This window comes from Trachurus trachurus (genome assembly GCF_905171665.1).
Source record: "Trachurus trachurus genome assembly, chromosome: 7".
Classification (NCBI taxonomy): domain Eukaryota; kingdom Metazoa; phylum Chordata; class Actinopteri; order Carangiformes; family Carangidae; genus Trachurus; species Trachurus trachurus.
The window spans coordinates 10,062,852-10,075,962 of record NC_139901.1 but is presented as its reverse complement, the minus strand read 5'-3'; the positions used below and the strand labels follow the sequence as shown (position 1 = coordinate 10,075,962).

At 40.4% G+C, this 13,111-nt stretch overlaps 1 protein-coding gene across 3 annotated transcripts in view; it reads right to left on the bottom strand.

Moving 5' to 3' along the window:
* Nucleotides 1-13,111, bottom strand: part of LOC310989010 (solute carrier family 41 member 1-like) — a 47,213-nt gene that overhangs the window by 21,166 nt on the left and 12,936 nt on the right. The window contains exons 1-2 of one of the 3 annotated variants that reach the window (XM_083975854.1): nt 5,727-5,923; nt 3,050-3,399 (exon numbers count right to left, since the gene is read on the bottom strand). In XM_083975854.1, the coding sequence (XP_083831980.1) occupies nt 3,050-3,358 (309 nt within the window). In that variant the 5' untranslated portion in view covers nt 3,359-3,399; nt 5,727-5,923. Of the gene's footprint in view, nt 1-3,049; nt 3,400-4,432; nt 4,561-5,726; nt 5,924-13,111 lie in introns of those variants that run through there. The other 2 variants (XM_083975855.1, XM_083975856.1) reach the window with 2 other exon arrangements.

Sequence of the window (13,111 nt, the reverse complement as noted above, 5' to 3'; positions counted from 1 at the left end):
ACCGGCTCCTGGCAGACTGGAGTGTTTCTCTCCTCCTGTCAGCAGCAGGGTAGTCCTGCTCCCTCTGCTCTGCTCTGCTCTGCTCTGTCGTGACGTAGCAGAGAAAGAGGCAGGGCTGTCTGCGCTGCCCGACATGCAAACTCATGAGGGAAACGACCGGCTTACCGCCTCTCACTCTCTCTCGCTCCTGCTATTTCTTGCTGCGTGTGTCCCTCTCATCCTACCTCGCTCCTGCCATGTGACATCCCTCTTTCTACGTCGGCCGGTCTCGGTGCACCCCCCTCACCCCCACCACCCCCCCGCCTCCCCTCCACAGCATCCCTCTTTCTCTAATCTCTCCCCCCCTTTCCCTATCGTGACTCATTTATTCTCTCTGTCCAGTCCCTCCATCTCGATTCACCTGCTACAGCAAATTCGCACTGTGATCCAGTCACAGTCACTTTATCAGTTTGTTCCAAAACGCAGCGTAATCCTGCAGAAACTGTGTGATTGAAGTCCTGTGCTGCTTTTTAAGGAAGCTGGACCCAACTTACATATTAATTTCATTGGGTCGACAGAATCTGTTTCTTTGTCATCCTTCTCTCTTATTTCAAAACATGCTATTGTAATACTGTCACTTTCTTTTAAGAATAGAGTTAATGGGTAATCTTTTCTTTATGATCATCAAATCATTAAGGTAAATAGTAAATCGCAAGGATATTCTTACCGAGTCATTTTTTCCTTCACCAATGTAAGTATGTATTAAATGTATTAAAATTTGAACTCAGAGCACTGATAATAATAATTTTATTTATGATAATAATAACAATAACAACAAAATAATAATAATGTATTCATTGATGTCTATAATATTTCAAAATGCTATTTATATTTGAACAAACACTCACTTCAATCATGTTTGTGGTTATTTCATTTGTATTGCCATGGTCTACTTACTGAATTCACCCAGCTTTATTCAAGCTCAAGTCAAAGGGTTAATGAAAGAACTAATTAGCTTTTATGTAAACAGATTAATCTCCATGACAACTAGGCAAACTCCACCTGCGATATGAACAAACACCTCAAAATAAGTTGATAAAATGACCTTGAGGATCCTCAGCCCCCAAACTACTGATTTAAATCTCTACAGTATCTTGATGCTTCCTGGCTCTGACTCGTTTTTTTTTCACAGTTCTACGCTGCTTTCTGATTCACTCAGCTGACCTCTAGCTGCAGCATAATACAGTGCGATCTGTAGGTGGACTCGTGTGTAAAAATAAGGTAGTTCAGAGGTTGAAAAAATGTAGTGCAAAAGGAAAGTATTATTTTCAGGGGAGGATAACCGACTAAAAATATTCATTATAACAGGTATTGGATTATTTTGGTGGGTGTTTTTCAACGCTGTCTAAAACATATTTTTACCTGTCGTCCCCATGCACAATAACACATGTCTCTGCCAGTCAGCTGGTTCTGGGGTTAGTCGCCCTCTGTAGTCTCAAACTTGAACAGCATGTAATGCCCCAGTCCACTGACAGAGAGGCCTTTAGTGGAGGTTTAACTCAACACCTCAATCCCAATTTGAGCTGACAAAACTTAGCAGTTGAGTATAGGAAGGGGAACAAATGATGAGAAGCTACAGTCTGTCTCAAGCCAATACGTAATGTTATGGAGGAGAAATACATTTCCATGATTGTGTAATGCAGCCCAATGACAACAGTTACATATATGACAAAGGTATATCACTGTCCTTGGGACCACAGGCTGCAGTAATAATCCTAATTACTGACATAAGTATTCTTGTCTTTATCTTCTTTCCGTTCAGATAGCCTGCTCTCTACGTCCTTCTATGTCCCCTGTGCTTTGAGACGCAGCTCTGAGCCAAACCTGTGACTAATCGTCCTGCATCAGACGCAGGAGGCTAACTCATTCTGCAGAGGAGAGAAAGTGGAGGAAAATACTCATGAGCAACAGATGGACGAGCCGCGAGAGGACAGACGAGTGTTTATCAGAGGACGACAGAGAGGAAGAAAGAGCTACCAGCTCATCATAAAGCAGCAGACAGCATTTTGTCTGATTCTCCCCGAGCCTGGCAGAGGATGAAAATGCAGCTAACACATACACACACACAAACACACAGACACACACAAAGCTATCCTCTCTACATCAATTAAAAATGGAAGACACAAACACACTCACATAATCTGGAGAGCCCTCAGGTGACATGTAGAACAAAGACTCGACAGCTGAGAACAGTTTTCGAAATGTAAAACAAAAGCTATTTGCTAACAAAATATTTCTTCATCTTTATGTATTAGTGATGCGATGTAATGAAAGGTGAAGCTCTCTTAAACAAGCTCTGTTACACAAAGTAAAGAATTCATTCGATAATAAAACACTGTGTATGTGCTTGCAAAATATTTCCTCAATCTATTTTAATATAATTTTTTACTTCATTCTTTGCTTTGTTAATAATGTCTTGTGAATAAGGGCTTCATCTTCCTGCTCCTTTTCATTTAAGATTTGAGATATTTGTGTTGGCATTTTAGCTGTTTTGTTTGATTGTTGAATGCAATAAAAAGGTATAGCCTAGTGAAGTTATTTTAAATGTCAATGGTGCGTTTAAAAGCTATGTCTGATTTAAAAGCTGACTGTCTGAAGTTTTAACAACAGGAGGATGGGATCACAGCTTCTCCAAAGTGATAACAGGTAAGAAGCAAATCAACAGTCTCCATGGAAAAAGTACAATTTTAACAGTGTAAAACTTTTAAGAGATTCTGAAAACCACCTTGAAATTACTAACTTAGATAGGGAGAAATTAAACTTTAAGTGTCATACTTAAGTTGGAAACTTAAGATGTCTTGTGCAACTGGGCCAAATATTAAAGAGGCAAAAAAAGGAAGTGACAGACACACATAATGTTGATAAACTAGCAGCCAGATGGGGGACATTAAGACTAAAACAAAGATTACTGATGGACAGAGTCAATTACAAACAGTCTCATAAATTTATCTACAACATTTTGGCTGATCAGAAATCAGCCGTGGGATGCTGCAGGACTGAACACACTCACCTGAACATTGTCCAGCACCATGCCGGCCATCACCATGCCCATCCCAGCCAGCAGGTAGGGGAAAAGCACCTGGAGACAGATGGCTATGGACGACTCCTCCTCCACCTTGGCCACCGACACCTTGGGCCTCTCCGCCTGCTTCTTGGGAGGAGGCTGTAGGACAGGGGGCAAGAAGAGCTCATCCTGTCCGTCTACGGTGCCTCCTATGCAGGCACCGGGACTCCCACCAGGGCTCTTCCCCTTGGACCGGGACTTTTTGTTCTTTCTCCTCTGGCGGGTCTGCTGCGGTGGTTTATCCTCACCAGGCATGATGGCAGCGGCTGTGACAGCTGGGACGGTGTCGGTTCAATCTGAAAAAAAAAAGTAAATAAAGTTGGACATTTGATGTTTTATCACAAGTTTAACCTCATATCTGTATCTGTGTACAAATTCAAGTTGAAAAGCCTTGTTTAAAGCTGTACTTCCCAAATAAGCTGTTGTTGGCTACTTTCTGTACCATCAGTCATCAAATGTCACCCAGGCTCCACTGATGTTACACACACACACACTAAGTTGTAGAGTCAACAGATAAAAACCAAGTCCCAAGACAATAAGAAAACCAAGATGCTGGCAAAAACACTAGAAGTGGATGGGTCATACTGCTGTTTATTTTATTAAGCAACTGGGCTTTTTTAATCTAACTGCCTAAATTATAGATAAATTATGAAATGTTTGACTTGTTTTTTGTCCTTTGACAGTTTGTTGACAGCAAAATATTTTCTTAACTCATAGCCTGTACCCCAAATTAAAATATATTTACAACTTACAATCATCTGAGCCTGGCTGCCACCATATTACATTTTAAACTCTTCTGATACACGTGACGCATATCTCATCATATTGGCATTATCATCCTGTGTGACTTATTGGACAGATGAAATCTGAAATCTTTGCTCCATAGTCTGCTGGCAAAGCCTTTTTTTCCGCAGCGTCCACACTGCCCATTGCTGCTGCACTGATTTACGCAACTGTTTTCATACTTTTCGCACATGTAGGCTACAAAACTCTTCATGCACAGAGCCCTGCAGCTTTGCTGGGATGTTACAGACTAGACTAATGTTGTCCAACCTATAATGACAAAGAAGTATACTCTATAAGCACCTGGCAACCTTGCTTGCTTGCAAACTCCTGTCCTACAATACATCAAATGTATGGTTTCTATACAATAGAAAATCGGTCTCTTTCGGACTTTAACTTCGTCATTAATCTGACTTTAACGTTGCACTGACACATTGTTCACTGCCCTGCCTCCAAAGTAACGTCAGGCTACCGGCGCGAGGAATAAAAACATCGATACACACGATGTCCACGAGAGACTCCCGCAAATCTCGCGAAAAGTCAAACCTCATCTGCAGGTCCGCGAGACGCGCAGCAGAGCAGTAATGAAAGACACGGCCGCGCAGACAGTATGGATCTATTGTAGATCCATGACAGATAGTCGCAGGCATTCCTCCACTGAAGGCTGCCATGTGTACATCCCATAATACCACTGCCCCGGTAACCAATAGTGACCGACAACCAGGCGCTCTCTGATTGGATAGAAATTGTAGTAAAATATAGTGGCACCGTGTAGCTCCGCCCCCCTATGTAAGTGAGCAAATGGTTTCATGGACTGTGAGGGAATCTCGGTGTAGGATTGTAGTCCTCACTGTCACTGTGTTTCACTGAGGTGAAAGATGGATAAAGTTGACTCACTATGCCACATCAGATTTAATTCAATTTTAATTACAGTAATGTTTAGCAATTTAAGCAAATCTCCCGAGGTCAAAGAGCCAAAAGAAACTAGACTCATCATAAATCATAACCATCATAATCATAAAATAAACAAAATGATATGATAGAACAATTTACTAGGGACTTCCTGTTATTTCCATTGATGAATCCATATAGGGACAGCGAACCCCCTTAAAAACTAAATGACTTTGTAATGGTGTTGATGAAATATTTCTCAAACATCTGTATTTACATTTAATCAAAACCTACCAGTAGCAGAATAAAGATTGAAAGAGAGGGAACTTCAGAAACTAAGTAGTGCAATGTGCCATTTGCCACTGATGGATGGAGCAGGTTCTTGGAATGTGCATGGGTTCCTCTAAGTTTCTGAGCTAGAAGTTCGACTTCAAGGGGCGTTTCTAGTGACATGGCCAACTCGTAAAGTCCAACTTGAGACCTCTAATAGTGCACTGATAACTGACTGCTCAACTCCTCACCCACTCAATCAATCAAATAGCATCACCACTGGGAGGGCACATCAGAAATATCCTATATGACTTCACTCCAAATTTAGTGCCAACAAGTTCAGTCAAGTAACTGGTTAAGGCAATGCTGTCCTCCAAAAACACTGGTAGGGACATGTCCCTGTAGTCCATATGGAAACCTATGCCATTGGAGCAAAAACCAATAAAATCCCAGTGACTGGCCTGTAACACATCCACAGCATAACCATACTGCGGTTAAGAAGCAGTCTGTGGCAGGCACGGCTGATAATGAACACACATGCTCAGTCAACACACACTCATTGACTTGTGCTTGAAGAACTCATTAATACATGTTTTTAACTGGCCAAAAAAACGGAATTAGGCCCATATGAAACACACAGTAGAGAGAAGTTAGCCGAAATTTGATTTATCATTCTTACCTTTGTCTCCGGTCCTTGTGAGTGTGTGTGCGGCTCAGCTCTCAAAAATAACTGTGTGCTTGCTATGCTGTGTATGTGTGTGTTGTTGAATCTATATTAAGGATATGTGTATGTTCCGCTTTCTATGTGCTCGCGCATTTTTGTATGCATGTATCTGCGTAAAGCTGCCAGTGTGTCTCTGTGTGTGTCTGTGTGTATATGTGTGTGCGTATATGCAGTGTGTGAGCCAGTGCGCATGCATCATAGGGCACCGTCTTGAATTTCATGGCATTAGCAGATAAGGATATCCCCCTCCTGTCTCTTTCCATCTCGGGTAAACCGGTGACAGCTACAACAGTTCCACTCTTTTCATTCATGGAAAGAATAAACTTTGCAACAGGCTCATCATGTTCAGCATTCCTCTAAAATCCTTCAATACAGAGGTCATAAGCCTGTATGAAATGTTTTTTTTTTTTTTTTTAAATCAAACACAAAACATTTTCCAAATTTGTTAATCTTTTTTCCCAGCATCCCACAGTCCAAACTGAAACCCTTTTTTTGTCTAGCATGACTGATTTGTTGCTTTCCATTGACCTGCATGTGTAACACACAGCAGCATCATGATCTTTTTATGGGAGTTCACTGTTGCTTGTAATACGACACCACACTGTGCGCATGCTGTGACTTTTAATGGTTATGTCACGGTGATGTTGTTAATACCTCCGTGGTCTGGGTCTAAATAGAAACCCCACTTGGGTATTTCACGTGGTCAGTGTGAGAATTTCTTCCTTCACTTTTACACCGAAAATACATTGCAAGTCATAGCTGCACCATTAATGTGTAATGTATTGTGTCAGCCACTGTGCAGTAATGGTACAACTACATTAAGCCCAACATTTAACTTATTTCCCATGTTGCTCAACAAAATGTATTGTTGGTGTGTAATCTGCTGTGTATCCTCTGTAGGCCTTAAAAGGACACAAGCAGCTTCTTTCTTGAAGAACAACTTGCAAACCTTATCCCAGGTTTGATGGGAATTTTTCTTTTTTTTTATATCTTGGTTATGTGTTTGTAGATGCAAATATCACATCCTGATTTCAGAAGCCATGGTAAAGCTTTATACTCCACTTCTGCGAGGACCAAATAACCAAACAAACTAGACATTGGGTTGCTGTGCCATGTAAACATAGGATTCAGGTTTCTGGTGCCATATGCAATGCCAACCTTAAAATTATGTTGTGTCTCTTTAATCTGCTTTATTATTTTTGTGGCCCCTGGAGGGCAGGTTTGCACCATGTTTACCGTTAAAGGGATAGTTCAACATTTTGGCAAATTGGCCCATTGCCATAATTGCTATAGTCATAGCAGTAGGTTTGTTACCTTTAATTGTAGGTGTAAGCTATTTTTAGTACAGCGGAGCGCAGCAGCAGGCTGCTCAGAGCTACGCTATGGAGGCTAAGGGAATTTCTTGGTTTCCCTCATCAAACTCATCAAATACAAAATCCCAAAACTCCACAGCACTTTTGTAGACAAGTTGTGAGCTGCACAACCACCACGCTATGAGATAATGACGGAACGATACGAAACGGAGCCGTTTTCGAGGTAAATTCATACAAAACCGCTGATGCGCGTTGCGTTCAGGGACAGTTTTTCAGCAAGCAGTCTCCGTATTTACCCTGTATTTACCTCGAAAACGGCTCCGTTTCGTATCGTTCCGTCATTATCTCATAGCGTGGTGGTTGTGCCGGTCACAACTTGTCTACAAAAGCGCTGTGGAGTTTTGGGATGTTGAATTTGATGAGTTTAATGAGGGAAACCAAGAAATTCCATTAGCCTCCATAGCGTAGCTCTGAGCAGCCAGCTGCTGCGCTCCGCCGTACTGAAAATAGCTTACACCTACAATTAAAGGTAATGAACCTACTGCTATGACTATAGCGATTATGGCAATGGGCCAATTTGCCAAAATGTTGAACTATCCCTTTAAGTTGATATGGCAAACTGGAAGCAAACTGTAGCTTATTACACATACAGCAGATATTAGCATTCATTTACAGCTGTGTTTGTATTCAGTCTCCTTTTATCTTTGTTATCTGTGTTCTCCACCAAGCCCCTGAGGGAAATATGTTTAGCCTCACCTTTATTGCCGCTTTATTGAAAAAGATTCAGGTGCTAAACCCCTACATAAACTCACATGAAAAAATGTGCTAGTGGCAGATAAAAACTGGAGCACAACCAGCTTTTATCATCTCACCCATGGGAAAAACAAGATCCCCATTACCATCCACATGGAAAATTGATCATCACCAGCATTTAATAGTTTGATTCATTCAGAGATAAAACCATTTTTTCACTGTTAGGCCTGTCTTGATACTCAGAGTCACTGTCCAGAGGGTATCAAATTTGATACATGAAAATACATGAGTTTTTGAGACCTCTACATCCTCACTGTGATTTTTTCCCCCTGAAAAACCTAATGTATACAATCAGATACATGCAATGATCAAATAATCCACCAGGGTGCAGTTATGTATGCACCAGCAGGCCTTCACTCGGGACATCCAATATGGCCAAATGTGTTTTCTCATGGATATTTTTGTCAATTTTGAAAAAGTTAAGGTAAGAAAAACTTAATTTTTTTTACTGAAACTTCAATAGGGATAGTTACTGCATTGAAGCAAAGTAAAACTACTTAATATTTCATAACTTATTTTATAGTAGAACCATGTTGAAAATGTGTGTATCAAAATAGATACAGCAGGTATGTAAGGTAATTTTCTATGCAAGATTTGCAATTTTTTTAATTTTATTTTTGGTTGGGAATTATTTAATTTTTTATTTTTTTTTATTTTTTATTTTTTACATTTTTAGTCAGAAGGTCCAATTACAAAAAATTGGAATTTTCTGACAATTATTTAATGGTTCAGGCTTTACAGGGTTAAATTATGTGCAGAGGATGAGTGAAAGGACACTTGAGCCTCTTTCAGAAGATCTAAGGCAGAGCAGTTTGACACCATCACCAACCACGTTAAGTACAGTATATTGTGCAGCCAGTCTCTGGCTGACAGTCCAAAAACTACCAAACCAGGTAATATTACTGTAAGACAATCACCAACTCTTTTGCTCTTTAAGTTGTCTGTACACCTGAAACCATTTTTTAGAGATTGCAGTGGTACCTGTCGACTCATGATCAGCAGGTGCCCACATGCTTATCATACTCAATTAGTTCAATGAGCTGTCCCTTACCATCTGGCTCTTAACGGCTTAACACTGTATTCACTAGCTAGTTATTTACTAGGTAATTATGAACCCAAGTAATTTTGTTTCTTTGTCTAAAATGTATGACAATGAGAGCAAAACAATGAGCTGTGTGATCATTCTTGGTTGGTTCTCCACATTAAACACTTATTGTCAGTGTTATTTCATCCATTGTGCATATAAACTAATTAAAGCAGATATCAGTGGAATGTTTTTGTTAATATAAGTCCTAAATAGTCCTATTTTCCGTCAGCAATCACTTACATGAAGTATTTCAGCCTAAACACGAGTCTCTCCGTCACTCTGCTCTGCTGTAACCCGAGGAGAAAATTTTCCTTGTGGGATACAAGTGTTATCCAATGAGGAGAGAGAACGGCATGAAGGGCTGTGTGTGCAGCCAAGGGATGCGCGTGAATGTGGTGACGTAGCACGAGGACCAATTGATGCCTGACAAGGGCGGGGGCTGCTAACTCATGGTGCGTTCAAAGAAACTCGTACTTTGTGTTTTTCCTTCCTGTGAAGTCATACCAGTTCGATCTGGTACGAGTTCACGGGTCGGAAGTTACGAGTGGCCGTTATAGGGAACTTTCACAGACAACAGGATGGTAAAAACACGAGCTACGGGTTACCTGGAACGCTACCAACTCGTAGTTGTGACTTGAAGCTGTAACTTACGGTTTCAAAAGCCTGCCTTGAACGCAGCATTAGCCGAAACGGCCGTGAAGCTGATATCTGCTTTAAGACAGTGGCTCATTGTAAAACAAAAGATAATGATGAGAAAGTCTGACATCCCTGGCAAGTTGTGATATACTCTTGTTTTAAAAACATGGTAAATCCAGAAGAGGTGGTCAATAAAAAGCCAGGCTCACCAACACCAGACACCATATGGAAATGAAATGCAAATGTGAATATGCTTTGTTGCTGCACCATGTTTGACAGCACTGAGGGAACAACATATGTGTGTAACAAAGTTGTAATATGCTCTGGGATATACAGTGAAATTACCTCAGCTGGGTTTTTACCATATGGCCAATTCAACCCAATAAACTGCACTGACTTGATTAACTATTTATCTTATGGACGTGGTACATTATGAAGCATTGGCTGTGGATGAATCAACATCCAAGGAGCTCAATAGGAAACCATATGGTAACCATTTGGACCACGACGCTGCAGTGTAGGCCTGTTACTTTACTTTCCATTGTTTCAGTTTAGGCTGCGGGACATCCCAATCCTCCTCTTGTCTACAGACAGGATCGTCAACCCAACACTTGAACTCAGCTCCTGTGTTACTATTCTCGCTCCTCTGTAATGAGCCCTAATAATTAACCAGCAGCAGATGACATTACACCCTTGCTAACAGTACAACATTTTACCACTAGATGGCAGCATGGATTAAAGAGACAGATGGTTCCAGTTCACATCTTCTGTCTGTTACTTTTAGGATTTAATAAAAAAGGCAATTGCCTGAAAAAAAAGAAATCTCACCCACTTGCAACATTATACTGAAGCTAAAACAGGACCCAGTGAAGAGACTTTGTTTTTATAAGTATACTTGAACAGTTTAGTCCTGCTCCTAACTGTTGCAATCAAAACAAAGAGGCTTGTAAAAAATGTTCAACATATTGGAGTTGACAAGAATGAAGAGCAATTTTCCAAGATTTTGAAGACGGAGAAAAAAAAAATTCAGGTGCAGTTCAGTCTTGGTGGTATCAACAACATGGTGGTCTGTAAGGATGATATGTCTCTAACAGGCTTTAAGTCCTGGTCTTATTTAAGTTTATAGAAACATGATCCATGTTATAGTTATAGATTCCTATATCATTCTATTCAGAGGTGGAAAGCCCCTGGAGGTTATGGAAATCTGGTTTACAGCCCCTCACTGTTTATTTTCAACTCATATTAACTATAATCAAAACCAGGAAAGACTAAAATTGCCTTCCCATGTGTACCGTATGTGTTTTGCGGTGTTCTTTTTCTTTGGCTTCAGATCACCATGGCTGTGTGAGCCTTGGCATTTTCAGCACCTCATTAACGCCTTCATGCAGATGCAGTGCACATGCATGCACGTGCATACCTTCATGTATTAGTTACAACATTTAAAAAGGCATTTTTCTTTCAAACACATCATCACGGACCAGAAACACCAGCTCCTTTTTGTAGACGCTCTGTTGCAGCAGTGCTGTGCAAACTGCATGCTTGGCCGGGGGAATTGTCACATTGTCAGTTTATGTAGAAAGAGATACAACATGCAAAACCTCTGAATGTGGCTAAGATAATATCTACATATCATTTCACCAACACAAATGTGACACTGTTTCAGTCTCTAGAGATCTTTCGGGACACTTTCAGTAAATGACGTCACATCACCTCAGCTGTGATGGCAGATCTAACAGGAAACCCTTAACTTATTGCATGATTGGGCTTTAATTAGTATAAATAGTGAATTGAGGATTGACAATTTCTCACTGTATCAGCAGTGGGACAATCATTACAAACTCAAACTGTTTTGAAATACACTGAACCTGTTTTCAATAATTAGTCTGGCAGTGCTCAAAAGAAGATCAAAACTACCATTGAACTGATCCTACGGACAAGTTATGCTATAAAACTAAACCATTACAAATAAACTAATGAGTAACACTTTTGTTTTGGAATAGACTCAGTTCCCAAACTGATGCTTTCAACACTCCCTCAACCAGCATGCATTCATTCACTCTCTTCCTGTTTAAGTAACATTTACTTAATCAAAATGTTTTGGGATATCTAGTCATCCATCTTTGGGATTTAAACACTATTCTGTATAATAATATTTAAAGGTTTACGTCTGTGATAAGGATGAATGGTTTTAAAGGCTGGAGACACCAACACATGGTTTGGTTTGGTGTGTTTTGTTTGTAGGATTTTACTGAGGATATTAAAAGAAAACGATGGTTACGTATGTAACCGCGGTTCTAGGAATTTCCGATGACGGCCCAGCGACCACAACCATCAGTGTTAGAGATTCCAAAGTGTCATACAAAACAATGTGCATAAAGTCACGTGCACACATCTGGAGTATTTCAACTTTTATTGTATTTAAAGTAAACATCATAGTTTTAACATAGCTGATAAACTATTATGACAGTGTCACTGAGTAATTTTTCCAGTTCTAAAATCACTTAAAAAAGATATGAAAAGAAAGTGGATGAAACTAGATGTTGAACATTCAAGTTCATTTTTTTTCATACATGTATTCAGCCTGTCCTCTGGCCATTTGTCCAGTTTACTGTCGATGTCCTGTCGAGAGGTTCAGACAAAAAAACACAACAGAGTCACATAATGGGATCTAAGGACTCCAGTGTTGTTGGAACTTTAACATATGAGCAATACAAAGTCAGGATCCAGCTCCATAATCATGTATATCTGTGGTCTCCCAAGTGTACTCACACCTTATATAAAGTGTGATCCTGTAGGCTCCATGACAATGCTACAGCATGCCATGTGGGTCGTAGCAGGCTTTGTTTAGCAAATTGTGTCGAGGAATCAGAAGAAACAAATAAAACCACTGGGGAACATGGTTATTTGAGAATATCTGATAGATTGCAAAATGTCAGAGCAGTGTGTTGTCAAAGTGGAGAGTGAGGGGAACACCAGGATATGCACACACCAGGCCGTGCCGCTGATTCAATCTAGCAGGAAACAGAAATTAATTAATGTCGTGTGCCTCAGGACAGAGTCTTGGGTCATGCAGTGTTTTATAAGCTGCTGCTAACATAGTGGCTTTGGTACTTGTGTGGTGATAAGTGCAGTGGTTGAGAGATAGCCATGTGCTTGGAGAGTCTCTGGCCTGCGTGGTGGAAACTATCATGGAAACTTGTAATGTTGCTATAAATAAATGTCCCTGTCCCCTGTTGCCAGCCGCACTATCAGTCCTTCAGTCAGTCAATCAGTGGTCTGTCTGTTTCTGACTCTGCCTTCTTGCCTGTCTTCTTGGCATCTGTTTCATAAAGAAACATCTGTCCTGTCCTTTTATTTACTACCTTGACTGTCCATTTGTCTGTCTGCGTTCATGCCCATCTGAGAAAAGGTCAAACTGTTTGATGCTGATGCTTCATATCCTTAACCAGTTGTACAATGTAGTTGTTTCATGGGATAAACACTATATACAT